The sequence below is a fragment of the Zosterops lateralis genome (genome assembly GCF_965231275.1).
Source record: "Zosterops lateralis genome assembly, chromosome: 14".
Lineage (NCBI taxonomy): Eukaryota > Metazoa > Chordata > Aves > Passeriformes > Zosteropidae > Zosterops > Zosterops lateralis.
This window is the reverse complement of record NC_139774.1, coordinates 9,139,945-9,167,891: the sequence shown is the minus strand read 5'-3', so window position 1 is coordinate 9,167,891 and position 27,947 is coordinate 9,139,945. Positions and strand designations below refer to the sequence as shown.

Below are 27,947 nucleotides of genomic sequence, written 5' to 3'. Positions count from 1 at the left end.
CAGACCTGCCTGCAGTACTGGACAGTTGTGCTGAGCTGTGTCCTGGAGCCGTTCTGCTGGCTGTGTGACAGGAAGATGACACACTGTGAGCCTCCTCTTCCTCACCATGCAAGAGCAAGCCCGTGGAGCTGTGCTTGCCTGGTGCCCTGGCACTGCCCTCTCCCCGTGTGACAGTGACAGCTGGTGATGCACAGCCCTTGGTGTGTGTTTCAGCATGAACAGGCTTGCAGGGAGCTCCTGCCCTCGCTGGCGGGGTTAGCACTGGAAAGCTGTGAGATGGGGCTTTCCAAGGGCACACCTTGGCTGGGGTTCACACAGATGTGAAATGCAAGGAGCAGTGTCACCATCACCCAGGAGAGAGGTGGCAGCTCTGATGGAGTGGATGTAGGCTGCTCCACCTCAAAGGAGCTATGTGTGTGTAACCACCCATCTCAAGAGGAGGTCCTGGCAGAAAGAATGGATTCTGCCTGAGGGAGCTCCTCTCCAGCACAGTGACCACAAGTTTTAGCCATGGCATGTGCAAGTGGTGGTTTGAATTGAGTCCTCCCAGGCTGGTTTGATTAGACCAGAGGGCTCCAATCTGATCTGATCCTGCTGGGTTTGTGCCTTCAGGAGGAAGATCATGCCCTGCCATCATGACCAAGGTGATTCTGAGTGTGACCTGGCTGCTGCTGCTCTGAGACAGGGCTCAATCTCCCCTCCCATTACAGCTCCCCACTGCCTTCATGCAAGACACAAGAATCTGACCTCCAGAGACACTTTCTGGAAGACAGAGATGATCATCCATAGGTTACACAAGATGTGACCTTGCCCTTGGGCATTTGCCTGCTCCAGCATGTCTCTCCTGTCAGTGATGAGGCACATCTGGACTCTCCTCACATGCTGAAGAGGGAGGAAAGCAAAATTCCCACTGCTGAGACTTCCAGTCCAGTCCAACATTGGCACAGCAATCCTGGAGGGAAAGGGCTTGCGTGGATCCAGCTGCCCCACTGCCACCACCCAGGGCTCCCAGTCACCTGCTTGCTCCTGCTCTTGTCGTTGCTGCAGGCACTGCTGATCAGAGGAAGATGATATCTGCAACCCAACACAGAAATAATTAACTGCGGGACACCGAGGGGAGCATGCCATGATGATCAAGAGCCGGCAGCCCGAGGCAGCCCAGCGTGTCAGGAGAAGGGAGCAGCATCCCTGCGAGAGCTGCCACTCAGAGCTCTAATTTGTAGCGGCTGGGCATCCCACCCCGGCCCGCCCTCCGCCCGCTGTCAGGAAACAGCTCCGAGTGGGAATTTACACTGGGAGGAATTAACAGCCTGCCCTGGGCTGCGAGGAGGCGTTTCGGGTTTCACGGCTGCCGATGGGTGATGGGGGGACTCGGAAGCTCGCAGCATCCCCCAAGCTGCGGGAGCGCTCCCGGGGGAGAGTGCACGGCTGGGCACTGCTCCTCCAGCTGCAGGCACCCCGGGACTGCCCCCAGCCCCCAGCTTTAACATCAGTAATCCCGCAACAGCCACCGGGCTTTAACTTCTCTGGGTGAAAAAAAAGTCAAAAAAATGAGATTGCATGATGGTATCTCTGCAGTAGCTCAGCAAGTCCTGCTGCCCAGGGAAGAAGTGGCTCCTGTCTCTCTTTTCCCTGGGATGGAGAGGAGCTGAGAGAAGTTCTGGAAGAAGGAAGGCAAAGCAGGTTAGAAACATCGTTGGGTCAAAGAAGATGCAGGAGGTGAGAAAAGAGTATCAAGGTCATGGGGACCAGTGTGTGTCCTGCAGGACACAAGGACATCCCAACAGGGACAGCCCTTCTGACCCAGCTCTGGAGGACTCCAGCCAGAGTCCCCCATGGCAGAACACTGGCAGGGAGGGGCTGGAAAGAGGTTTGGAGGAAAGCAGAGGACCATGGTAAAGCAGCTGGGATAGAGAGCACAGGCTGAGCTCTAAGGAAAGGAAAGCAGAGCCAAATACATCCCACTCAGCTGGGGGATAGCAAAGGGGACATGATAGAAGCCTGAAAGTATCTGGAGGTTGTAAACATCAAGGAGAGAGAGAAATTATCTGCAGTTGTATAGAGGGCATAATTAAGAGTAATGGGGTGAGATTAGGAAAGGAAGGGTTGAGGCTAAATATCAGGAAAGATTTCCCGATGATGAAATATGTCAGGCTGCTGAATAATCCTTCCAGGGGAGACACGGGAGCACAGCAGTTTAGATGTTAATGACTACCCATGACTAAAGCCTGGGCTGTGTGCTGCCAGGCGTAATGGACAATGTAATTCTTGTCTCTGTCCTCCAAGGTTATTTCCTTTCCATCTCTACAGCAGGAATACCTTATCAAGTAATACATGCTTTGAACGTGATGCTCCTTTTGTCAGACACAAAGAGGCTCCCAGTTCCCAGCCCTGCCAGGAGTGTCACTGCAGTCAGCGGATTAGGGATGCACTCTGCTCTGCAGGTCACACCTCTTGCCTCAAGGGCACAGTCATTTCTCCCAAATTCCAACCAAAACAAATACAACCTGCACTTAAAAAAAAAAAAAAAAAAAAAAAAAAAAAAAAAAAAAAAAAGTGGAGTTGGTTTATCTTGCATTGTTTTTCAATATGCAGTTAGATAACATGAAATGTATAAAAGTTAAAACGAATCACCCAAATGATGTGCTGGAAAACAGGGAATGGAAACAAGTTTGCAGCAAATTTCCTTGTTCTTCCTTATTTGTTATGAGACAGATCTGGACTGTCAGTGGCATCAAACTACTCATTCAGTCAAACCTAGGAAGCTCTTGTTCTCCACTAAATCTGTACCTGTCCAGAAAACAGGATTTCCGGTCATTTTCATGGCAGGGTTTCCATTCAGACCTTAATGAGGAAGAGTCAGTCACCCAAACAAGAGGAAGGCAGAACATCCATCGAGATCTGACTCACTGCATTTACATTTGTAATTAGGGAGCTGGAAATGTTCAGCAGCAGTTCGGTGACAGAACTAGAACAATATCACCTTTCATAGCTCTTGACAAAAGCATCAGGTACAATTCCTCAGCCTCAGCGGCACCATTGGAGTGACAGGGCTGGGACAAGGAAAAAGGGGACAGAGACACAAGTTTTCTGAGGACAGGTGTGCTAAAGCTTCAGTCACACCATGTTTCTCCTGTTTATTTACAGTGGACAGCAGGAGAGCAGCACAGGTCTGAGCTCCAGCATTAAATGGAGAGTCCAGATGCTGAGCATCAGTGATGAGGCAGTCAGGGAGAAGTGGGATTTCTGAGTTTTTCAGAGCCCCAAGGCAGGGACATGGTGGGAGGAGGAGGACTAGGGAGCTATAATAAATAAACACTCTTTAACACTGGATCACAGTGATAATAATCCATCAAATCCTAAAGGTTTGCCCTGAGCAACTACCCAGTTTATGTACAGTGGGTTACTTCCTTTGTACAAAATCTTTCATGCATCCTTATTTCCCATATACGGTTTCACCTCATGTTATACCTTGTAATCTTGGCTTGTAATGCCAAGTTTAGAGTTATTATATGTCACATAAGGGTTGAAGTTTAAAGAAACCAAACAGCAGCTGAGCTCAGACACTCCGTAGCACTGGGAGGAGTGCTTAGAAACGCTGAAGTGAGCCTGTGGAATGCTTTTCCCACCTGCAGACTTTAACACCAGCAAGTTCTATATGAGTGAGCCACGACCAAGGACCCCAGCACATCAAGGGGAGAAAGAACAGAAACAACTGTAGGTTTCTCATGGCACAGTGTTGGTATGGCCAAGGCCAAAAGACAGCAGCAGTTCTGCAGGCACTATTGATGAAAGCAATGAGGCTCTCGTGAAGAAGCATATCTAATATTTCAGAGTGTTTTAAAACTAATGAACATGTAACAGCATGAAACCAAAGGGTTTTCTGCCCAGGAGGGTAGGATTGGAGGATGCAGTACCCAGCTGGTCCCTACATCCCAGCCCATGTACATCCCTCACCCCCCATCCCACTGCAGGGCTGAGCTCACGGCAGCAGCTTCTCCCACTATCAGATGTGAGTCAGTGCCAGAGGCACAGTGCCAGACCTGATGAACCAGAGGTCTTATCCGGTCTGGAGGATCTGAACTTCCAGTGTTTACTTAAGAATGAAGAGGAATAAACTCTGTTTTTTAAAGCTAAACATCTAAATGTACTCTCTAATCTGAAGAGGTACAGTAAGCAACTATACAAATACACCTTAGATGTTTCTTGGCAATTTTTGCAGTTCACCCAGCAAGATGTGTCATCTTTCAAAACATGAAAATCCAGCTTCCACAGGTCCACAGGGAAGTGTTCTGCTTTTCTCTCTTGGAGGTACCAAAAAGGCAAAGCAAGAAAATCTGCAGCCAGGTACACCTTCACACAAAATACCAACCACTGTGAGCAACGCAGAGGCAAAAAGACCTCAACAAACAGGGCATGCAGGTGGATTTTCTCTGCAGGTTGGGGGAAACAGGGTGATTAAGTACCCGACACCCTCATCTGTAGTGCTTGATTTTATGACCAGGAGCCTAAGCCTATACTTCTCCCCAATAGCCACATATGATCCTTTTTAATAAAATATTTCACTCCAGCCACAGCATTGAAATACCATTCAAATACATTCTGAAAGCTTTTTTTCTTTTTTCTTTTTTTTTTTTTCCTGAAAACATGGGCAGTTACTGAATTTAATGTTTTGTAGAGCAAAACCACAAGGTTTCACTCAGTCCTCATCTATAATTGTGGTAGACACTAAAAAATCCCTCGAGAGCCCCAGCACACACAGAGCCAGACCAGATCTTCCAAGTTCCTTCCACACACAAATCTTCATGAATAACAAATATTAATATATAGTAAATAATAATTGCAATACTTAGCACTTCCTACCCATAGATCTCACAGTATTTCACTGAGCTGGATGAATGCCTTTAATTCTCTTGCTCTCAGGCAAACAAGGACTTCTCTTCTGCAAACATTTTCCATGCAGGTGTTTCATTTTAACCTTACACCTAGTTTTGGTGATTATGCTGTGGTCAGCCCAGTCACTGGGAGAGCTCCAGGTTAGTCTTCTGTAAATGTTCCCCTCAGGAGAGCAAAAATACCAAATGTGTTTTTAACCTACAGACATGGATGATTCATCTGCTTTCTAAGAAGCAAATATTTGCACCCGAACTCGAAATCAGATGGGCTTTAAGGTCCTTTCCAACCCAAACTATTCTATGATTCCATGATTCTGTGATCTTTGGCAGGATGGTGTTCTCTGGAGCATGAGGATAGCCAGGGTGGGATGGCAGGAGGAGGACCATGAGTGCACAGGAGAGTTCTTTGAGGAAGCTCCTGAGATGCAAAGCTTTTGGGTATAACAAGATCCAACAGTTCTTTTCATGTGCAACTATCAAATCTACCTTGAGCATCCTCACCTCAGTGTCTTGTTCTGCTGTAAAGTACATGAAGACAAAAAAAATTATGTTTTCTCACCTCAGCTCCACTGGACACTCTCAGGTTTCCTCTGGAAGTCATGTCTCCTTTCTGCTCACTGAATTTAGGAGACCTTGATGATAGGTTTGGCAATTAAAAATCATCTAAATACAGCTACATACAGCAGGTCCATTAATAATGAGATGCATATTTAGAAATTAGTGCAGAGTTGGTTGCATCCTCCCTGGAGCCACACAGAAAGTGCAAATTCCCTCAGAAATGCTGCTTCTAGTGTAACTTCAGCCTCTATTTAAGCCCATCTTCAGACACTGGTGGTGGGATGTGTGGGTGCTGAGCACAAGAAGGAGGCACAGGGAGGATCCCCCTGGCCCTGCTCCCTGGGTGACAGCTCAAGGCTAACACGTGGCAGCCTCTCCCAGAACAAGAACACTCTACGGTTCAATCCATCCCTGAATTAGGAGGCAATAACTCTTGTGGGGGTGGAAATATAACAAAATATTAAGCCATCAGTTTTCATTTGTATGAGGCCCTGTGTCTGCTGCCAGAGAGCTCAATCCCATATATAGCTCTTGCCAAATAATGTGCATTTACCTCACTTCCATCCACAAGCCAGTGTGGTCACCTATAAAGATTAATGTTTGGGACCTGTGCACAGACTGGAGATGAGTTTCAGATGGATCATCAGGCACTTAAATAGTTTTAGAATGGCCTTGGAAATCATTAATCTTAATAGATAGAGCAATAATAATATAAGACAGAGAAGGTCCCCTGGAGCAGGGGAGGAGGTGGTCCTGGCTCTAAGAAACTCTTGTTCCACTACTTAACTTCAGGAATCACGACTATCTGGGCCAAAGTCCCCTCTCCTTCCTCTCACCTTGGGCCAAGGCCAATCTCTGGGGAAGAAGGAGGAATAAAGTACACACGCACTGACAGATCTGTGCAGTGTACATCTCTCCCCTCAGCATCTCCTCAGGAATGAACACAAATTTACCTGTGAGTACAAGCTTGTTCCCTGTTACAACCAAAGCTAAATGAACCTCAACTAAAGGTAGGCTTGACTATCTACTTATACGAGGGGCTTTTTCCTGACAAAGTCTAAGAAGCTGGTTTGAGTAGATGCCAGAAATTAATACAGGGCACATTCAGATCCAGTGTGGCATTCAGACAGTGAATGAGCTGAGACACTGCTGGGCTGTCAAAGCACAGGTGAATAATACTAAGCACAGCACAGTGTTTGGAGTCAGAGGTAACAACTACCTTGTGAGAGCACAGGAGGCATCTGGGTTAATTTGAAGGTGTATGGACCATTTATCATCTTCCCCAGAATCCATAAAGCATGGAATATACTGCAGTAGGAATATTTGGATCAATGTCTAGACCTTAAGTAACTTTTCCTTAATGCCCAAATCCCCAAGACTCTGTTCTTTGGTGGTCAGTCCTCCAACAGACCTCTGGAACATTGTTAAATGTGTTGTGATTTCACTGGCAAGTAAACAACTGACCACAAGCTGCAGAATCGAAAATCCTGCAAGTGCAAAGATGAGAAATACATCAATATTTCATCAATGGAGATCTACTCCCATTAACATCTACATTGTATAAGGAAACATCTCCAAATGTCATCCTGAAGAATAACAAGCAGTTTTATTGGATAAATGTGGCCTTTCCAGTTGTCACAAACAGGGTTATAATTATTTTTAAAGAGAATTAAGCTAAGTATTACCACCCTCTACAGAACTTTGTTTGTTTCTGTTTGTTGTGGGTGACCCTTGGTTTGCAGCTTGTTAGCAGGCATGTCACCAGGGAATAAACACAACCACACACACAAAAGAAACTTCTTTCCCAACATCTTTCAAGGCTCTGGCTGCTGCTAATTGCTGACGCACACAATTGCTGCTTTTTCTGTTGTTGTTGTTGTTGTTGCATAACTGTCACTATTAGTAGTTGGGGATGCATAAATATCACGTTTGTTCATTACTCAAAGATGGCAATGATGATAAATACAGTGATTTAAAAGGAGTGAAGGGATTTCCTTGCCACAACAAGTGTTTTCTCTGTTTCCGTCTAACCACAAGGCAGTGAGTGATGCACACCTCATTTTTTCCACAAAGGATTTGGGTCTAGCATTATTGATCCAGTGCAGCTGCAAGAGCCTTTCACAACCATGGTCAAAATGCCAATAAACTCTGCTCTTGTATTAGCTTCTTCTATTCGTCCAACACCTTTTCCTGCCTTAACCTGCCCATGTCCTGGCGGGAGGTCAGCGCAGTTGGTTGCAGGCACATAAACCTCATACAACACACTGGAATCACACCAGGAGACTGGGCAGGGCTGGAAAAAAGACTTCTCCCAGTCCTCATACTTAATTTTCCTTGCATAAACTCATGGATATGTTTTTCAAGTGACAGAGCTACTCTGCTTTTCCTTCATGGTGGATACCTTTTCCATCAGTGGTCTCAGGCTGTGGATGAGGTTAGGGGGAAATAGGGACAGCACTGGGTCTCATCCCACTGCTCTGCCCATAAAACTGAGATGTTGACTTCTGTCAGTGGGGAATAGGAGTGAGGCAGGGAGGGGACTGAAGTTCTGGAAATATTTCCCTGAATGGATGATCTTGCAGGCCTGACTCACCCCAAGGTCCCAGCGGAGTGAATGGGAGGGCTGCTGGACTCATGTATAGAGGGAAAATTGCATTATTGACTCCCTTCCCCCCATATGGTTGGGTCTGTCTGGGGAAGGACAATATTTTCCAAACAATTTGTCATTTCATTTTCTGAGCTCTCCTTTCCACTTGGCTCCAAAACAAATGTGCGTGCACAGAAAGAAGCTTATTCCTTTACAGTTTGCCTCTTCTGGGAAGTTTAGAAATGTTACAATCCAGTCATGTTCCAAACATCCCAGTTTCTCCCAGAGAAGCAGTGTAGCCTTTTAGACACTATTCCAAGGATGGACTAACAGGGGAGGCTGCAAATAAAGGAATGGGGGAGTTTGGAGAGTCATTTCTTCACTATATTTGGAAATATGGAGAGACATTCTTTTAATGAATGCTTGCGATGGTTTAAAAAAGAAATCGCGAAGGGTTCTCCTGTTTGTGTAGGAACAATCTGTGCCACCATCACACAGAATACCATCTTGGCTGTGGAAACAATGCTTTTAGAAACTGGCTTGGCTTGGAGGTGATTTGATGCTGGTTTGCTTGGCAGTGGGAGGGTCATCTGGTGATGAGGTGCCCTTCCCTCCCACCCCCTGCAGCACTGGACACTCCTCACTGTCTTTTGGGCACAAGCCCTAGTGTGTTATTGACACCCCTCAATTCATCTGATGTCTTCTCTGGGGGAGAAGCTTTGCAATGGCCACCTTTTATTCTGGAAGCTGAGAAAAGCAGACACTGAGACTAATTAATCCACCTCCGAATTCAGCATGAGGGAAATAACATGATTTAAGCACCTGCTTATACTCACAGTTTCTATTTCCACCTTACCTCACTTCCCTTCTACACCTTGCCTCAAAACTACACTTTTTATTTTAGTACCTGAAGCTTGCTGTTAATGCTGTTAGTGTGCAGAAATGTCTCAACTGACCTGTGTGACTGAGGAGCTCAGTCAGGTTTCAAATCTATCATACACATCCAGCAAGGACTGTCTCCCAGAGTAGGAGAGGTAGAATCTGTATGAAATATGTCCTTGCAGCCCAGAGGCCACAAGCCAGCCCCACTGCCTTGCTGCGTGGTCTCTTACCAGTTGTTTGCTTCTCCAGAGGTCTTTTGATCCCCTCTAAAAGGGGGTTCACTCTGAGCTTGTCCCTCCAGGAGGCTCCTGAGCTGGGGGATATTCCAGCATCCATATCCAATCTTCATGGAGGAAGGATCTTGACAGCCACAACCCAGGCTGAACATGAGCAGGATGCTCTCAGTATTTGCCCTGTTTACCTGCTCGTAGTCGTGGCTCAAATTATTTGAAAAACTTCACAGAATCAGAATCACGGGCTGGGTACAGTAGGAGGAGACCACTGGAGGTCCTCTAGTCCAGCCTCCCTGAAGAATTTCTTCAGCAGCCACCCACAGTCCTGGGCAAAGCCTCTCCTGGTGCTGAGTGAGCTGTGCCCTGGTTCTGGGCCATCTGCAAGACTGGCAAGACACGGGATGTCTCCCAGCTCCTCGGGCAGACAGGCAGACAGCCTGGGAAGCTCCCCTCCGTCCTCAACATGTAAACATCTGCTGGAGGAAGACTTTTCTCCTAATAACACATCATTAAACATTGATTTAAAGACAATCATCTTCCCTCTTTTCAGTTTCACAGCACCTTTAAAACAGCTGTTAGGCTGCAGAGGGGATGATCAGCTGAACAGGAAACACATTGTTAGCTCCCAGCATTAAAACAGTAGAATGCATTAATTTATGAGCTCCTACTCCCTCTCCAAAAGTTTTATTATGTTAATATCACCTTGATGTGCTGGTAGGCCCCAGTGCCAAAGCCTCTTTCACACAGTATGTGCCATCCTAAATTACAGGCTGGGTGCCTCCTGGAACTGCCTTTGGAAAACTGGAGTAAACCAGCAAGCACTGAAGTTAATATTATCTTACAGACTAACAACCAGCTAATGCTCGACATGTGAATCCCATTTACTTCTTCTCTCTATAACAAATGGCAAGTGTAGGACTGGACTGTTCCTGATTTTCTGCTATTTATCTTTCTGATCCATTCCATATTCATTGTCCTTAGTTTTCAGCTGCAGTTATAGCCCGTGTGTGTACAAGTGTGTGACCTGCTCTGCTCAGGAAAGCCCCAGGCACACCCCTGCTGTCGTGTTTGCTTGGTCACTGCGTGAGTTTTGTGTTTTTCCCTTGAGAGGGAAACTTCCAGGGGGTAGGTATGAGAAGTGCAGTGTCTGGAACTCCAAAAGCTTCCTTGGAAAATTAAAGCGGACCAAGGGCCTGGGAATGAGCAGTGAGCTCAGTGTGCCGGTATCACCCAGCCAAGCATCTCCTGGAGCTGCATCCTGCAGCCCGGGCAGCCCTGCCTTCCCCCGGGTGCTCAGCCCTGCGCTCCCAGTCCCACGCTGAGGTCCTGAAACAAGAGAGTATTTCAGCGGGGAGGGAAAGACGTAAAAAAAGAGGCCATTCCTTGTCCCTCGGACAAAAGCCCCAGCCGGGAGGAAATGAAGAGGGCAGGGGCCGTGTAGCCGGGAGCAGGCAGCCCCCCCCGAGAGGGGCTCGGCCGGGCGGGGGCCGGGCCGGGCCGGGGGATGCCCTCGGCGGCAGGACGGAGGTGCGGGCGGGCGGCGCCGCCGGGCTCCCGGTGCGGGCGGCGGTGGCCCCGGCCCTCCCCCGTCTGCGGCACCCTGGGACGGGGCTGACGTCAGGCGGAGACGGGGAAATCTCCCAAGAAAACCCTGGAGCGGCGGCCGGGGCGCGCACAGCGCCCGCCGGGCCCGGCCCCCGCCGCCCGCACCGCCCGCACCGCCCGGTGAGTTCCCCCCGCGCGTCCTTCCCCGCCGAGCCCGGCCCGGCCCGTCCCGCGGTGTCACTGCCCGTCCCGCGGTGTCACCGCCCGTCCCGCGGTGTCACCGCCCGTCCCCCCGGCCGTGCCCGGCCCGCCCCCCGGCCTTGGCCCCGCTCCCGGCCCGCCCCAGCCGCGGGTGCCCGCGCCGGTCCCGCCGAGCCCCGCTCGCCTCCTCGGGCTCTCCGCGGCCGCGGGTGCGGAGCGTTCCGGGGCTGCCAGACAAAGCGGAGCCGGGGCTGTGCGGCCCCTGAGCGCGGCCTCGCCTCCCGCCCCGCGCTCCCCGCTCCGCTCTCCGCGCAGCCCTTGACATCTTTATACCGTGTATAAATTCTTTCGGGGCCTCTGCGCTTCGTCAGCTCTGACAAATGCGCTGGGAAAGGCAATTCCAGAGGGGTTACCTCATTTTATAATTTTTTTATGCGTGTGTATATATATATATTTAATTTTTCTCTCCAAACGCACGGTACCGTTCCCAGCCCAGCGCTGTGCTCGGGGCGCTCGGCTCGGCCCGGGGCGCTGGGCGGGGGGGCCGGAGGCTGGGGCAGGGCTGGGGCAGGGCTGGGGCTCCCCGGGACCAGCCGGGGCCGGGGCTGGTGCGGGCGGGGGCTGCGCGGAGCCTCCGCGGGGCTGCGCCGCCGCCGTGAGCACATAACTGATGCCGGGGATGCGGAGAGATCCTGGGCCGTCGATGAATTTTCCTTTTCAGGAAAATAATATTCTACAGCCTCTGTGTTTTCCTCTTTTTGGTTTGGAGGTTTTGTTGTTGTTGTTGTTGTTGTTTTAATTTTAAAAGTAGGTCCCGTCTTTGGGAGGTGCGTGTACCGCGGGTAAAGTCGTGGGAATGGGGGGGAAATGGTTTTTCTCGCTGTGTTAACCCCGCTTAAATGGAAGTGAGGAATGCCCACCGATGTTATCTTTCGGGGATTTCGTTTTTAGTCTCGCGTTAAAAACTTTGTCGCTAAGCCAGTTTTCTTTTATTTCTATTATTTCTATTATTTTCTATTATTTCGTCCCCTTTCCCCAAATTTTGGCAACCACACTGCAGAGAAACACAAAGTCCGAGTCACGAATTGAACATAAAATGATATGTAATGCTTGAAACGCGAACCTAGATGTTGTTTGCTTTTTTTAATACCAATTTAAATATATATATATTTACACTTAACAAACCGAAGTCCGTGTTCTCCAGGTTATTCCCTGCGCCAGCTCCAGCCGCCCATATAAAAACTGACTTCCAAATATTTCCTGCAGTCTACTTCACTGGCAGAACTTCCCAAAAATCCTTCATTTGCCTGAAGTATGAACAAAGTCCTTGGAAATCGCGCGCTGGAGACGTGGCCACATTGCCCTGGGAGAGTTTTAGCCGAGTTAGAGGCGCCTGAGACCGAGGCAGATTTTTCCTGCCGAACAATAACCGGGTGCCTCTGCCCCCTCTCCTTTGCAGTGCTTTTTATTGTTCATGCACGTGTTATTATGAAAATGTGTCTTTTCGTATATAAATAATTATTTTATTTGTATTTATATAATTATTTTTATATATTTATATAAATATCTCCTTTTTATCGGGCTTGTAGAAGGGGCGCGCATTTCTCCCAGAAAACGACAGCAGATTAAACAATTCATTAATTCCCTCCCGCGATGAACCGCTCGGATATATATCGCTTTTAAATAACAAAAGGGGAGGAGAAAACATTCTCTAGTAAAGCCGAATTCCTTCGTTAGACCGCCTCCTAAACGTGCTAATAAAACTAATTCGTTTTATTTGCCCTGCACTTTTATATCTAACCCGGCGCGCCGATTAGCGCAGCCCTCTGGAAGGCGGCGTGTCCCTGTCTCTCTCTCCGAGATGGGCCCGTTAAGATACGGCCCTTCCCACCATGAAACGGGAAAGAAAAGGGAAGAAAAGGCTCCCGTGCCTTTATCTCGGCGCTGTTTGCTCGTGGGGCAGTGGAGACGAGCGGGGCTGAGCCGGGAGCAGCGAGGTGCTGCTGAGCAGCGGGGCGAGATCAGCCCTTTGGGGGGAAATAAGGAAAAAAAAAAGTCCGAAGAAAAAATTGAAAGGAGAAAAAAAAATATATATATATATATGTATATATGTGTGTGTGTATATATATGTGTATATGTGTATATATATGTATATGTATATATATGTGTCTCTATATATATGTATGTATATATATGTATGTATATATATGTGTGTATATATGTATATATGTGTGTCTATATATATGTATATATATGTGTGTGTATATATGTATATATATGGAGAGGGACGAGGAGGAGAAGGAAAGAAAATAAGAGAAAAATTTAAAAGGAATAAAAAGTATAAAAGGAAGGTAAATAAACAAAATAATAGAGAAGATAAGGTGAATGGGCTCAAAGGTTAATTATTTCTCAGATTTTGCATTTTAAGGCAGGAAATGTGTGGGTCTTGCAGAGATTCGCTGCTGTTCTGAGCACATTAAAGAGTCCAGCGCGTTATTAGAATATTGCAGCCCTTCAGGAAATGTCCCCTTGAAGGGAAATGTGTTTCTCCCATCCAAATGCTGGAGCAATTAAGAGGTTGTTCGCCCAAAACAAACTGGGGGAAAGCCACAAGGAAACCTAATGTCGTTCATTCTAAATGTAGGCTCTTTTTTCTCCTGAAGAAGAGTCTCCAACAAATGCCAACGGAGTGCTCGGGCCTCTGATTATCCTGTTTCAGAGGCATCTTTTTGAGCCCACAAAAGAGCCACATTTCGGCATCTAAAGATGCACAGAGTAATATGAGCAGGCTGCCTAGCAAACTCCGGTGCCCCTTCCTCCATCAATTAATCAGAAAAGCATGTTCGCTCTGCCCAGAGAGGGAATTGTGTGGCTATATTGTGATTTCCCCCTCTTTTTCCTCCACCTAGGGAAAAAAAACCCCAAACGGATTCCTGAGCTGTCCATCCTCCGTCGCTGTCATTGCAGGGCACTGACACAATCCCACTCCCATCAGTTTTATCAGGGATAAATCCAAACCGCTGCTAGCAGCAAATTCATGTTTTCTTGGAGCGGAGTTCAGTGCCTGTGGTGTGACGGATGCGAGGAGGGCTGGAAGGCAGCTCCTGGCAAGGGTGAGGCTGTGCCGCCAGGGGTTTGGAGGTAAAAGAAGTAGGAAATTTTTCGGGGTGCCGGTGGAATGACGGCCGAGGTGAAGCAGCACCATCCCACCCCACCCCCGGCCGCTTCCAGCTGCAGAAACCCGAATAAGAAAACCGTTTCTCCAGCCGTCAGTCGCTGCATTTCAAGAAAGCCTTGGGGTATCATTTGTATCTGTCAGAAAACATTAAGCCTTCAACTTTTTCATCCCAAGTTGTTTTCAATCGCTGCCGCTGGCCGCCGCGCCCGGGGGAGCCCCGGAGCGGGATGGGGATGGGGACGGGGATGGGGATGGGGACGGGGATGGGGATGGGGAGGGGGACGGGGATGGGGATGGGGATGGGGACGGGGATGGGGATGGGGATGGGGATGGGGACGGGGATGGGGATGGGGATGGGGACGGGGATGGGGATGGGGATGGGGACGGGGATGGGGATGGGGATGGGGATGGGGATGGGGACGGGGATGGGGACGGGGATGGGGATGGGGATGGGGATGGGGATGGGGACGGGGATGGGGATGGCGGGGCGGGGAGGCGGCCCCGGCTGTCCCAGGTGCCCCGGGAGGTGTCCCGGAGCAGTCACCTCTGTGTGATTCCCCCATGGCGAGGAGAGCCGGGGTGCTGGGGCAGGGTGGGCCGGGGCGAGGGCAGCGCGATGGGGCAGGGAGGCGGGGGGAGGCCGGGGAAACCTTTCCCAGAGCATCCGCGGCGCGGAGGGGCCCTGCGCTCCCGCGGAAGGCGGAGGCTTGGCCGACATGCGGAGGGACCAAGGCTACGGGTCCAAAAGGGGCCGATTTCGTTTTGCTGTGCTTCTTAGGAAAATTGCTGTCCTGGCTGCGCAGAGGAGGACAGGCCGGCCGGGAGCCAGCGTAATTTTCCACCTTCCCCTCCTGAGCGATTTAACACGCACTTCGGGCTGCGTTTCTTCCCTCTCTCTGCTTCCCTCTCCACCCGGCCCGTGGGGGACCCGGCTCCAGCTCCGGCGGAGCTCGGGGGGTTCTGGGGCTCCTTTCGCCGTTTTGGGGTTTTGCTTCCTTTCCCCTTCAGGCCGGGCCGCGGTCGGGCGGGGAGAGCAGAGCTTTGCCTTGAGCAGGGACATTAGCGCGGGTCTCCAGCTTGTGCCTAAGGGCCGTGCTCTTCATTTGGGGCGATGCTGTTTTGGGGCAGGACACCCCCGGCCACACTTCCCCGAGAGACACCATCCCCACGGTACAGAACACCCGCCCCCGCCCCGCCGTGCGCTCCGTGCTCCGCGGGGCACCGCGCACTCCTGCGCACACACCGCCGGACCTGCTGCCTCCCACACGCCTGGTCAGCCCGGGGGGCAGAGCCGCGCAGCAGCAAAGGGGCAGCTTTTGGATGGTTCCATCATTAAAAGTTGTTTTCCTGCAGCAGGTCCGCTCTCCTGGGCTCAGCGAAGGGGGAGACGGGGGAGGTTGGCGGTCTCGGCTTGGGCTTGGTTTGGCTGGGGTTGCTTTGTTGGGGTTTGGCTTGGCTTGGTCTGGTTGTATTCGTTGTGGTCTGGTTTGGTTTGGTTTGGTCTGGTCTAGTCTGGTTTGGTTCGGTTTGGTCTGGTCTGGTTTGGTTTGGTTTGGTTTGGTTTGGTCTGGTTTGGTTTGGTTCGGTTTGGTCTGGTCTGGTTTGGTTTGGTTTGGTTTGGTTTGGTTTGGTCTGGTTTGGTTTGGTTTGGTTTGGTTTGGTCTGGTCTGGTTTGGTTCGGTTTGGTCTGGATTGGTTTGGTTTGGTTTGGTTTGGTTTGGTCTGGTCTAGTCTGGTTTGGATTGGTTTGGTTTGGTTTGGTTTGGTCTGGTTTGGTTTGGTTTGGTTTGGTTTGGTCTGGTCTGGTCTGGTTTGGTTTGGTTTGGTTTGGTCTGGTCTGGTTTGGTTTGGTTTGGTTTGGTTTGGTTTGGTTTGGTTTGGTTTGGTCTGGTCTGGTTTGGATTGGTTTGGTTTGGGTTGGTTTGGTTTGGTCTGGTCTGGTCTGGTCTGGTTTGGTTTGGTTTGGTTTGGTTTGGTCTGGTCTGGTTTGGATTGGTTTGGTCTGGTCTGGTCTGGTTTGGTTTGGTTTGGTCTGGTCTGGTTTGGATTGGTTTGGTTTGGTTTGGTTTGGTTTCACTGAGTGGACTCGAGTTTGGCTGAGCTGGATTTGGTTTGCTTGGACTGAGTTTGTTTGAATTGGAGTAGTTTGGACTGCGTTTGGCTGGGTTTGGTTGAACTGAATTTGGTCGGGTTTGCCTTGAAAGGCTTCTCCCTCCTGTCTTGCCTCACCGCAGCTGTTTTTCAGAAGGCTTCCCTCTCTTCTCGGGTAGGGGTGTGCTTGGGAGGAGGTGTCTTCATTTTTGTAACAATTCCCAATAATTTATAGACTGAATCCGAGTCTATACAACGGTAATAAATCTGAAAAGGAAAAGCTGGCAGAGACTGAACTTCACCACCTGATACACGGCCCGGGTGGTTTGGCATTGGCTGTAACCAGCCGGGGACGGGAGACCGTCTCCCAAAGCGGGGACGCCCTCAGACCCCTGGGGTGAAACGGCCCTGTCCCCTCGGGGACAGCGACAGTGACAGTGACAGTGACAGTGACAGTGACAGTCCCGCTCTCGGACAGACGCGTCTCCTCTTCATGGGGCTGTCACTGGCGTGGCCAGCGCTGATTGATTTCTAAGCGCCATCCTTAGTTCTGGGGTTATTTATAGCAGGAGGAAGCGGAGCGGGTTTATTTTGGGGTTTGCAGCCTTTCACAGATCCCTGGCACAGTCCCCAGCCGGGGATGGCGGGGGCGCGGTGGCTGCACCCGGAGCGTTCCCAGCACGGGCAGAGCTGTCCCGGCACCCCGGTCCCCTCTGGAGCTCCGCGGGTCCCGCCGGCCCCGGCCCCACCTCCGGCCGCCTCTGCCCGGCCCTTCCCACGCCCGCGCAGGTCGCGGCTCCCCGGGGACGTCCCGGCGGAGTCTCCGCGGCCGCTCCTCCCTCCCGCGGCCCCTCGGCCCCCACGAGGGGATGGGAGAGGGGGGAACCGAGCCCGGTGCCCCCGTCCTGCCCGGCCAGGGGGGCGCTGGGCCGATCTCCAGTCCCGAGAAGAGCAGCTGGCTCTGAGTGGGACATCAAGGCTCGCCTTGGGTCGTGGCCTGGCTGAAAGGTGAGACGTGACGTCAGAGAGGCGGCGAATGACGTCACACGAATGGACTCGTCAGTGGAAGGAGCTGCCGGCGAGAGGTGTCCGCGCCATCCCAAAGCAGAGCGCGCTTGGCTGGGAGGGAGAGGAGAAAGGGCAGATCTGGGGGTGGCCGCCCTGTGGGCACCCTGCTGTGACATGAATGTCGGAGCAGCAAAGGGAATGCCCGGGAGGGCTCGATCCCGTCCTGCCGGGCTGTGCCCGCTCACAGAGCCCGGAGTGAGGGGATGCCCTGAAATCCGCGTGTGATTTACGTGTGAGACACGCAGACAGGACACATACACGGGATGGATCAGATGGATATAAGCTTTGGATCAGCCGGGTCTGTGGCACAGATCTATGATTTATCTCCCAGTGCCGACCCCGCAGGTGTGCAGTGAATGCCCCCAGCTCGGCCCGGGCACGGGCACTCACAGACTGTCAGGAGAGACCCGGAGCCGCTCCGGCCGCCGAGGGCCGGCCCGGTACTCTCTGTTCCGGGGGGTGTCTGCCCCGGGGACACCCCAGGAGGAACCAAGGCCTGCGGTCTGGAAAGACAACCAGACAAGCAGAGCCCGCATTACCGCCGTCTCCTCCTCGGCAGGATCACCCCAGTGCCCGGGCACAGCCTGTCTGTGTGCCCAGACGGGAAGAATTGAACCTAGAACGAATATTTTAAAACGAGCTTTTCCAGAACAGAGTAAAAACTGTAATTAGGTGCATTATTTTTTTAAAAATGGAAAATTAAAAGGAACTAAAAAATGCCGCCTCCTGTTCAGGGCTGCTGTGAGCAGTGGGTTTAAAATAGCCGGAGCGGGGCCGGGCTGTTGGCAGACTCGTGGAATGATAGAGCTATCGAGGCTAAAAAAGACTCTTAAGGTCAAGGAGTCCCACCGCCTCCCTCCAGCACGGCCCGCCGGGCTCCGTCCCCCTCTGCCGAGGGCCACAGGCCGAGCCCGGGCTGCCGCCCATGGAAATAAGGGGGAAAAGGGGACGGTAAAGGGTCTCTGACACGGTGCACGTTTGCAGTGTATTCACCTCCCTCCTCCTTGGGAGAAAGGCCGCTCCCACCTCTTGCTCCTCACACGGGAGGAGGTCTCCATCCTTCCCGAGCCGTGCCTCCTGCACCAGCTGAGCCCCTCGAGGCCGGAGACCCTGGGAAATATTTGCATTTTAAACCACGTCCATCTTCAACAGCCCCCAGGTTGTCTGGTTCACCTCGGGTGCTCGAAATTCCCAGCCGTGTGCAGACTCCTGAGCGAAGTTCAGCCGGGAGCGGCCAACAGGCAGAAGGACATCAAGATGTCACTAAAAAAAAAAAAAAAAAAAAAAAAAAAAAAAAAAAAAAAAAATCAACAAAAAGACAGAGATCTCGGGGGAGCTGACCCTCACAGCACCCACATGTACATCCTGAAGGGTGCCCAAGAGCAGAGGTGAAGGGGTTGGGGGCTCCGGGCTCCCCCTGGGGTCCCCGGGCGCTGCCAGAGGTGCGGGGCGGGCCCGACTCCATCCCCCGGCGGGCTCGGAAAAAGCCTGGAACGCTGCTTCCCTCCGCTTTTCCATAAAACAGTTCAAAAGTTCTCTCCCACATCTTTACTTGATTTGAAAGCAAAATAGAGTGTCAGGATAGATCAGTTAAAGTGAGCCGAGCAAGCGGAGAGGAGAGAGCGTCCTTTCCCTGGGCAGTCACAGCCAGGTTCTCCTCCCTTTCCCCTTTCCCTCATCCCCGGTGCCCGCGGTTCGCACTTTCCTTCCCCCGCGGGCTTTTCCACTTCGCCAAAACACCGAGGTGTTATCCAGGAGGGCCAAGGCCGTATCGCGGCCTGTGCGGGCAGCACCGGGGACCGGCCCTGCTCCACACGGCCCTGCCCGGGACAGGGCACCGGTGACCGATCCAGGAGAAGGGTCTGCCGAGGAGAGATGGGGATCCCCCTCCCCGCCCGCTGCCCCGGCCCCGGACAGGCACAGAGACCCCTCCCGAGGGTCAGCGCGGGTTCGGCTGCAGCAGGAGAATTATTTGTTATTAATCGTGTGCTGAGAGATGATGTGATGGGAGAGATGGCCCCGCCGCTGCTCCCCGTGCCGCGCTCCCCCGGCCGCCGGGCAGGGCCCGGGCAGCGCTGGTGTAACCCCCGCAGCCTGGAAAATAATGTTAAAAAGGTTAAAACCAGTTCAGACAGAGTCCGCAGCCCCAGCGCCCCTCCAGGAACATTTTCCCCGCGGAACTGAAACGCGGTGGGGTCGCTGAGCCCCGCGCAGAGATGCTGAGGAGTGCGCGGGCGCGCATCCACTACTGGGGGCGGAGGTTCCGCGGGCCGTGGGGCCCAGCCCGGAGGGTGCGGGGATACCCGCGGGGATGCCGCGCTGCGCGCTGCCGGCTGCCAGGGGATTACAGTGGGGGCGAACTGGCGGGGTGCTGGAGGCGGGCGGGGGTCCCCAGGGGATTGTTCACCTTCCCGTTCGTTTGTGAAATATTTGGAATACATCACCGAGTTTGGGGGAGGAGGCGGGTGGAGAGGAGGAGGAGGGAAGGCACCCCGAAGGAGCCGCGGGCAGGCGGCGGGGGCCGGGCAGGGGCGGCGGGGGCCGCGGAGTGGCCGCGGGCGCGCAGGGGGCGCGGATGGCGCGGAGAGCGGAGGCAGGTCCCGCGCGGCCGGGCCGGGCCAGCGCTAGATGGAGTGATGCATGAGCGAGACGGGGAGGTTTTAACCTTCAGGGGGAGGAGCCCCGTTTAACTACAGGCATTTGTTCTAGGGCAGGTCACTTTAATCTCTTTAGCTTTAAACTGTCCAACTCGCAACTCGCGTTTCTCTATAAGGGATCTCTACCACTTCCCTGCCTATGCGGCCGGAGCGCCGTGCCTCTCCCCAGCAGAGACAGCCGCCTCGCAGGCACTGCCCACGCTGCTTCCGACACCCTTAAAATAATACTGTTAGTAATAAGTGGATTTGCTTTTGGTTTTTGTTGATTTTTTTTCTTCTTTAAAAAAAAAAAAAAAAAAAAAAAAAAAAGCTCCTTGTTCCTTTCTGTGTGGAATAAACACCTGCAAACTCCCCCAGGCAGCCCGGCGCCCCTGCCATGGATTCCTTTAAAGGTGGAATGAATTTGGAGAGACTGCCTGAGAGCTTGAGACCCCAACCCTCCCATGACATGGCTTCCAGCTTCCATTTGCAAAGATCCTCGGAACCCAGAGACCCGATCGACAACTCGGCCAGTGAATCCTCCGACACGGAGGTGCCAGGTAACCCTCCCCCCCCCCGCCCCGCGCCCCCCGCGGCCCCGGCCCGCTCCCCCCGCGCTGCCGCCCCCTCCCCACCGCGCTCCCTCCGCGGGGCGGCCGTGCCCGCGCCCCTCGCCAGGCCGGGCCCATGGAGGGACGAGGAGAGCGGGAACTGCCGGGACCGCGGCGGCTCCATCCCAGCCCAGCCCCGGGAATGGAGCGGGGGCCCTCCCGGGGCTGCTCCCCCAGCGCGGCCGGCGCTGACAGCCCGCCCGGGACACACGGCTCCGTGTCCCAGCCCGGGAGCTGCTCTCCTTTCTTTATTTCATTTAGTTTTAAATAATAATAATAAAAAAATGTAGTTATTAATTGATGGGGTCGGGAGGAAGGGGGGACTCTTCGGGGAGTGCGGTTTTGCCGGATGTTTCTGAAATAATGTCAGCTTTTGCCCGGGTTTATTTTCCAGCTCGGGTGGTGCAGGGATGGAAAAAGATCTCTCTGTCAGCGAAGAAAAAAAATTCAAAAAGAAAGAAAGGGCAGGCAGAGGCGGGGAGGCAGAGTGGGGCCAGGGCAGGCAGCGCGGGCCCTGCGCAGGGATGTGCGCGGCCGCGGAGAGGTTTGTGTGGGGCTGAGCGCTTTCCTCGCAGGAAAAGGGAAGGATCCCCATGCCCCGAACGCCGTGTGCGAGGGCTACAGGGAACGCTCTGCTCTCTCAGATTGCATTTAATTAAAACAACAACATTTTTAGAGTGACAAGGGAAAGGTAGAGGAGAGGAACAAAAGCTTCAAGAAGGAGTTTGATATTCGTTCTGCAGCAAGGCTGTTTCAGAGGGAGTTTCTGTTTTATGTAATTTTAATTTTCTAATAGCTATTGTTGCTGTTCGGAGTTTTAACCCGGAGAGAGGCGGTGTAAGAGCCGGTCCCGAAGTGGCACTCGGTGATAAAGCGGGTTTGGGTTGTGCCTCCCGGCCTGATTCGCAAACAGAGTTAGAGACCGGCGTCTGGAGGGGACACTGAGATTAGAGAGGATTATTGGAGATTAGAGCGGGAGATTTGCTCCATTTTGCCCTACCCCTGTGTGTGACCCCTCGGCGCTGCCCGGGGCTTGAGGAGCTGCTGCTTTTCTTCTCCGAGAAACTGCAAAATACCCTTACATTTTAGTATTCTTGTAATGGGGAAAAAATAGTTACAAACGCCGATTAAAGATGCCTTGCCTTACGGTTTGGAATTGTATCACAGCCCTGCGCTGGGCCGGGTTTTTAGGGAGGACCGGGGGAGTTAAAATCAGCGCTGGGCGAGGGCCCGGAGCCCATCGGGACCACTTGGCTCTTGCCGATGGCCCCTCACTCCCCTCGGCCCGGTTAATCCGCGCTGCTGGCGGCCCAAAGCGGGAGGGTTTGTTTTGGCGGGGTTATTTTTGTTTCTGTTTCGCCGCCGCCGCCGGGCCATGCGGCCGGGCCGGGCTGGGGACAGGGGGACAGGGGCCCTGGGGTCTGTGCTGAGGCCTCGCTGTGCCGCAAACCCCGCAGGGCCGTCGGGCCCTTTTTGGGTGCTCTGAGCAGCCGAGGTTCGCTGTGCCCTCACCCCTTTGGCTGTGGAGGGTCCCCAGCAAGGTGCGGTCCGAGGGTGACTCTGCAAGGACGAGCCTTTCGGGCTCTGCATTCAGCGCGCGATTATTTTTAGACTCCCGTTTACCCCGCAGAGGTCGGGGCTGTAGAAATGCCCCCGGGCCCGCGGGCGGCGGGACAAAACCCTCTGGAAGAGGGTTAAAACCCCTCAAAAAAAAAACTCCTAAAAGGAGGAAAAATAAGAACTCTAAAGGAGAAACTCGCCGGGGTTTTTCCCTTGCGCAGCAGCAGGACCGAGGCCGGGGTTGAGCGCGGCCCCCGGCCCTGCCCGGTCTGGCCTCACCTTCCCCGGGCCGGGCCCAGCCCGGAGCCTTCGGGCCCTCAGTCCCTCCCCGAGGCCTCAGCCCGGACAAACCGGGCCGAACCCGGGCCCGGAGAGCCACAGACCCGTCACGGAATGGGAGAGGGGGCTCGCAGGGCCGGTGTTGAATTCCCGCTCCCAGCCCGCGCAAATCCCGCCTGAGAAAACCCTCCTGGATGTTGTTTTTCTTTTCCTTTCTTCCAATATGATTTTTGCGGAGGGCTTCGCTCAGCCCTGTGTTAAAATAAACACCAAAATCCTAAAAGATGGAAAATAAAATAATTACGAAAAGAGAATGAAGTGGGGGAGCAGAGAGGGGCCTTTTGCAATTAATTGCTCCTGGATTTTCCACCCCTGCCCTTCCAAAGTTTCCTGTCGCGGCCGACACAACAAAGACAATGGAGCAAAGATCACGCCTGGCTTTGGAGGGAGCGGGAAGGTGCCGTAGGAAGGCGGAGCGGGCGGGGGTACCCGCTCCCCACCAGGGCAGGGACCCCTCGGGCCGCTCCGGGCCCTCCTGGGTGCCCTGGGCCCGGCAGGGCTCCGTGCCCCGGGAAGGGCCGGCTCGGGCTGCGGGGAGCTCGCTGGGTCAGGGCCCAGCGGGACACGAGTGGGTGTCCCCACTGTCCCTCCGGTGGGGTGAGCAGCCCTGGGTGCGGGCCGGGGGTGTCTGCCTTTGTGTGCCGGTATTGGGGAAAAAATGAGGCAAAAAAAAATCCCACCACCCACCTCCAAAAAAAAAAAAAAAAAAAAAAAAAAAAAGAAAGGAAAACCAAATAAACCGACCATCCTCAACCCGATCCCCCCGCAGAAAAAGAGCGCAGTGGCGAGCAGAAAAACGAGGACGGGGCCGCCGACGACCCGGCGAAGAAGAAGAAGCAGCGGCGGCAGCGGACCCACTTCACCAGCCAGCAGCTGCAGGAGCTGGAGGCCACCTTCCAGCGGAACCGCTACCCCGACATGAGCATGAGGGAGGAGATCGCCGTCTGGACCAACCTCACCGAGCCCCGAGTGCGGGTAAGAGGGGCTGCGGCCCCGCCGGGAGCCAACCTGCCCTGGGGAGCCTGGGGGGCTCGGGGAAATGCCCCTCTGGGAGCGCTGCGAGGTTCGCGCTGGGCTGGATTTTAGTCACCAAAATTGGGATCCAGGCCGGAGAGGAGAAATTCTCGGCCACGGAGAGATGCCGGCAGGAGCGGGTCGCGGCCCTCGGCCTCGCACTGGGGACGGGTTGGAAAAATGTGCGACGAGCGGGGCAGGGAGCAGAGAAAGGCCGGGTGGGGAAGGGTTTGACTGTGGGGGAAGAACCCTCTGGACTGGACGAAAAGCGGCGCGGGGATGGAGCAAACTCCCATCCGAGCAACTTCCCCGTGCTCTGGTTATTCCCAGTAATCGCAACGACCATCTCCCAAGGAGCCATTCCCCTCGCTATTGCGGCGGCGGGATGGAGGGGATCCCCGAGCCGTGCGGGGCTGGGGCTGGGGCTGGGGCTGGGGCTGGGGCTGGGGCTGGGGCCGGACCCGCCCGGCCGCGCATCCCCCGGGGCCGCGGGTGCTTGTGGAGGCCGAAAGAGAAGGGCAGGGGCTGGGGAGCGCTCACTGAATCCATACGCGCTGAAGACACAAACTTGTACCGCTAAGGCGATCAATTTTTACACACACACACACACACACGCACACACACACACACACACACATATATATATATATGTATATACACACACCATATATATATATATACACACATGTATATACACACACCATATATATATGTGCATATATATATATGGTGTGTGTATATACGTATATAGCATGTATACATATATATGTATATATGTGCGTGTGTATATATGTGTCTATGTGTATATATGTGTGTTTATGTATACATATGTGCGTGTGTGTATGTGTGTATGTATAGATGCTCCTCTTAGACAGACTCGAGGTTCGGTAATGTTGGTATACACGGCGAGAAACATATATATGTGTGTGTGTGTGTACATATATGTATATATATATATGTGTGTGTGCGCTTCGGCAGTTCCGTAGAGGTTTATGCGGGAAAGGTCCCGGCCGGAGCGGCTCGGTCTCTATGGCTCTGTATCGCTGTGTCTCGGTTTGTCCACCTCCCAAGCGCTTTTCCCACCCGAGACATCCCCGCGCGGGTTCGGCACGGGTCGCTCACCCCGGCAGCGCGGGAGGGAACGGGGACTGCGGAGAGAAGCCCCACCGCACGGAAAAATCCACTTTTTCTTTTTTTCTTTTTTTTTTTTTTTTTTTTCTTTTCGTTTTTTTGTTTTTAACTTGGCAATTAAACCCTGAGTGACCAAATCGGATTACAGAGATTCTGCTTTTAACATTTTAAGGGTAAACACCCATCTGAAACAAATGCCTCTGAAAGCATTGTCTTAATTGAGTTTAAAACAAAACAAAGCCTGAGCATTAATGCTGGTTGAATATTTCAGGGAGCAAATATAACTAAAATATGAGTTGCAATTACCATAATTTCGTTCTCCCTCTGTGCGGAGATGTTTGGGTTTGATGTTCTGAGATGGCAGATTGCAAATCTAACCTTAATTTGCTACGAGGGCCTTCCTTTAAAATGTCTAGGAGCCATAATTAAAACTATTACCCTCATTTTCAGGAAATTCCTGTCTGGAAGCACCTTCCGAGGAGTATATTACAGGTTTTGAACATGTTGGCTTTCGTTTCCTATTTATACAAGATTCTTTTTATTATTGTTATTTTTTAAAATAGACTCCGCCATCCGTTCCCCCACGGAGTTTCCATCCTTGAGCCCGGTATTTAATAACAGCCGTGCCATTTGCGCGCCGGGAGGGGAGGCCCGGGCCCGGAGGGAGCGCAGCCTGCGCGGGGCCCGCCCGGTGTCCGCGGGGAGCTCCCGGGAGGGGAGAGCCGGGGTGAGCTGGGGAGGATGCTGCAGGGGAGCCTCGCAGGCCGGGCGCAGGCGGCAGGCGGAGCGATGCAGATTTTTAACCAATTTTTAAAGATTTTTGAAGCTGCCCGGCTTCCATCATGGAGGACTCAAATGCTTTCCGAAGGATGTAGATACAGCTATATAGACATACAGATATATAGATATATAAATATAGATAGGTAGATAGATTTATGTAGATAGATTAGATAGATAAATTAGATAGCTAGATAGCTAGATAGATATAGATAGATAGATAGATAGATATAGATGGATATTATTATATATAAAAATAATAAGAGTGAGACTGGAACCGGTTTTTGCATCAAAGGTCAGGACCAACCCCTCTTCTCAGTTTCCTAGTTAGGGCTGTAAATTCTCATTAGATATAAAGTCAGAGGCTGCATCTATCCGAGGGCGATGCGGGGATTGATTTTTTTTTTTTTTTTTTTTAAACCTAAGCATACTAATCCAATCCCTTTTTTTATGATCTGTAACAGGGGACTTTTATTACACAGCATTAGCGTTGGGGAACGCGGCGGGGCCGGGGCGAGCGGGCCCTAATCAGAGCGGGCCGTGTCTGCTCTCCCCTCCCGGCCCCGGGAAGGGCGGCGGGGGGCGCGGACACCCGCGCAGGCAGAGAGAGGCGGAGAGGCGGAGAGGGGGCCGCGCATCCCGCCTGCCGCATCCCGCCGGGCAGAGGGATGCGCGCACAGCCCGAGGTGCGCTCAGGCGCCCTGCCGAGCGGGACCCCGTCCTGCGGGGCCGGGGGGCGGCGGGGACGGGCGGTGAGGGGCCGTGGAGCCCGCTCGGGGGTCCCGGAGGGGCTGGCCGGGCCGCGGGGAGCCGCGGATAGCTGCGGATAGCTGCGCGCATTGCGCACGGGCGGTGGGGTGGGAGTGCTGTGGCCCCGCACTCACCAGACGTGTCGCTCCCCCCTCCCCACGCAGGTTTGGTTCAAGAACCGCCGAGCCAAGTGGAGAAAGCGGGAGCGGAACCAGCAGATGGACCTGTGCAAGAACGGCTACGTGCCGCAGTTCAGCGGGCTGATGCAGCCCTACGACGACATGTACGCCGGCTACCCCTACAACAACTGGGCCACCAAAAGCCTCACCCCGGCGCCGCTCTCCACCAAGAGCTTCACCTTCTTCAACTCCATGAGCCCCCTGTCCTCGCAGTCCATGTTCTCGGCGCCCAGCAGCATCCCCTCCATGAACATGCCCTCCAGTATGGGCCACTCGGCCGTGCCGGGCATGGCCAACTCGGGCCTCAACAACATCAACAACATCAGCGGCTCCTCGCTCAACTCGGCCATGTCCTCGCCAGCCTGTCCCTACGGGCCGCCGGGCTCGCCCTACAGCGTCTACCGGGACACTTGCAACTCCAGCTTAGCCAGCCTCAGACTGAAATCAAAGCAGCACTCCAGTTTCGGCTACAGCAGTTTGCAAAGCCCCGGCTCCAGTTTAAACGCCTGTCAGTACAACAGTTGACGGACTCGACACAAACCACCTCCGACAAAGCACCGCCGACAAAGCGAAGCAGAAGCGAAGCGACGTTTAACGGAAAAGAAAAAATAATAATAATAAAAAAAAATTAAACCCGATGATGATTAAAAGCAAAACCCAAGCAAGTGAGAGAGGGAAAAAAACATAAAATAAAGCACTCCCTCCCTCCTCCCCCGCCCCCCAAAAAAGCCCCAAAAACTCCGCGGACTTCGACTGTCTAGGAAAAAAAAAAAAAAAAAAAGAAAAAAAAAAGGCAAAACAACGATATAACCAACAAAACAGCGCTTTAAAAATATTTTTAAAAATAATAACTAAAAAAAAAAAAATAACCCCACATCTAAAACCGTAAACGGACCAGAAAACTTTTGCAAGAGACACCGAAATCTGGTACATGGATGAGTTGCAATTTTTTTTTTCTCTGGATTATGCGGGTTGTATGTGTTTACTTGAACTTGCACAGGAGTGGGTAAGGCGGCCGCTGCCCCGCGGGGAGGGCGGCAGGACGGGACGCCTCGGTGGGAAGAGCTGGTTCTTGGCCGCTTGTCGCACGGGAAGAGTTTGGTTAATGTTTACCACTGAGAAACAGAATCACACTCGGAAAAAAAAAAATTTAAAAAAAAAAAAAAAAAAAGTTGGGGGAAGAGGGGAGGGAAAAAAAAAATAGAAGCCAAATCGCAGAGTAGAATCTGCGGGGGGAAAAAAATGGTTGAAATATTAGGTATGAAACTATTAAAATAATAATGACAAGGGTCAACCACTTATATAAGGTTATATTTATATCTACCGTTGCATTGTGCAGGATCATTGTCCTTGGCCGTTGAATAAACTGTTTTTAAAATGCATGATTCTTGATGTTTTTTCTTTAGTTGGAAGTTCTGATCCAGTCATTCCTGATACTAAGCAGCTCAAGGTTCCTACCTCTTCATCCTTTCCATAAGACTGCAGTATCCCCGGTGGTGAGAGAGCACAGAAACCCTTCAGCAATGCAAAAAACTCTTCATCTTTTCCCCCGTCCAAAGTCTTAACCTGATAATGAAATTATCATTCATCTTTATTTAAATGCAGGGGGTGCTTTTTTCTCTTTGAAAAGTAAAAAACGAAAAGCGACCCCCGTTTTATAAAGTCTCGGAAAAAAAGACGAAAAACGGTTTGTTATGAAGTGATTTCAGATA

General features: G+C 52.4%; 1 protein-coding gene across 1 annotated transcript; it reads left to right on the top strand.

The window, feature by feature from the left end:
• Positions 1-20,169: 20,169 nt before the first annotated feature.
• Positions 20,170-27,680, top strand: PITX1 (paired like homeodomain 1). Its single transcript, XM_083871928.1, has 3 exons — positions 20,170-20,434; positions 23,154-23,359; positions 26,221-27,680. The coding sequence occupies exons 1-3, from the start codon at positions 20,272-20,274 to the stop codon at positions 26,758-26,760; spliced, it is 909 nt and encodes a 302-aa protein (XP_083728054.1). The 5' UTR covers positions 20,170-20,271; the 3' UTR covers positions 26,761-27,680.
• Positions 27,681-27,947: the final 267 nt, after the last annotated feature.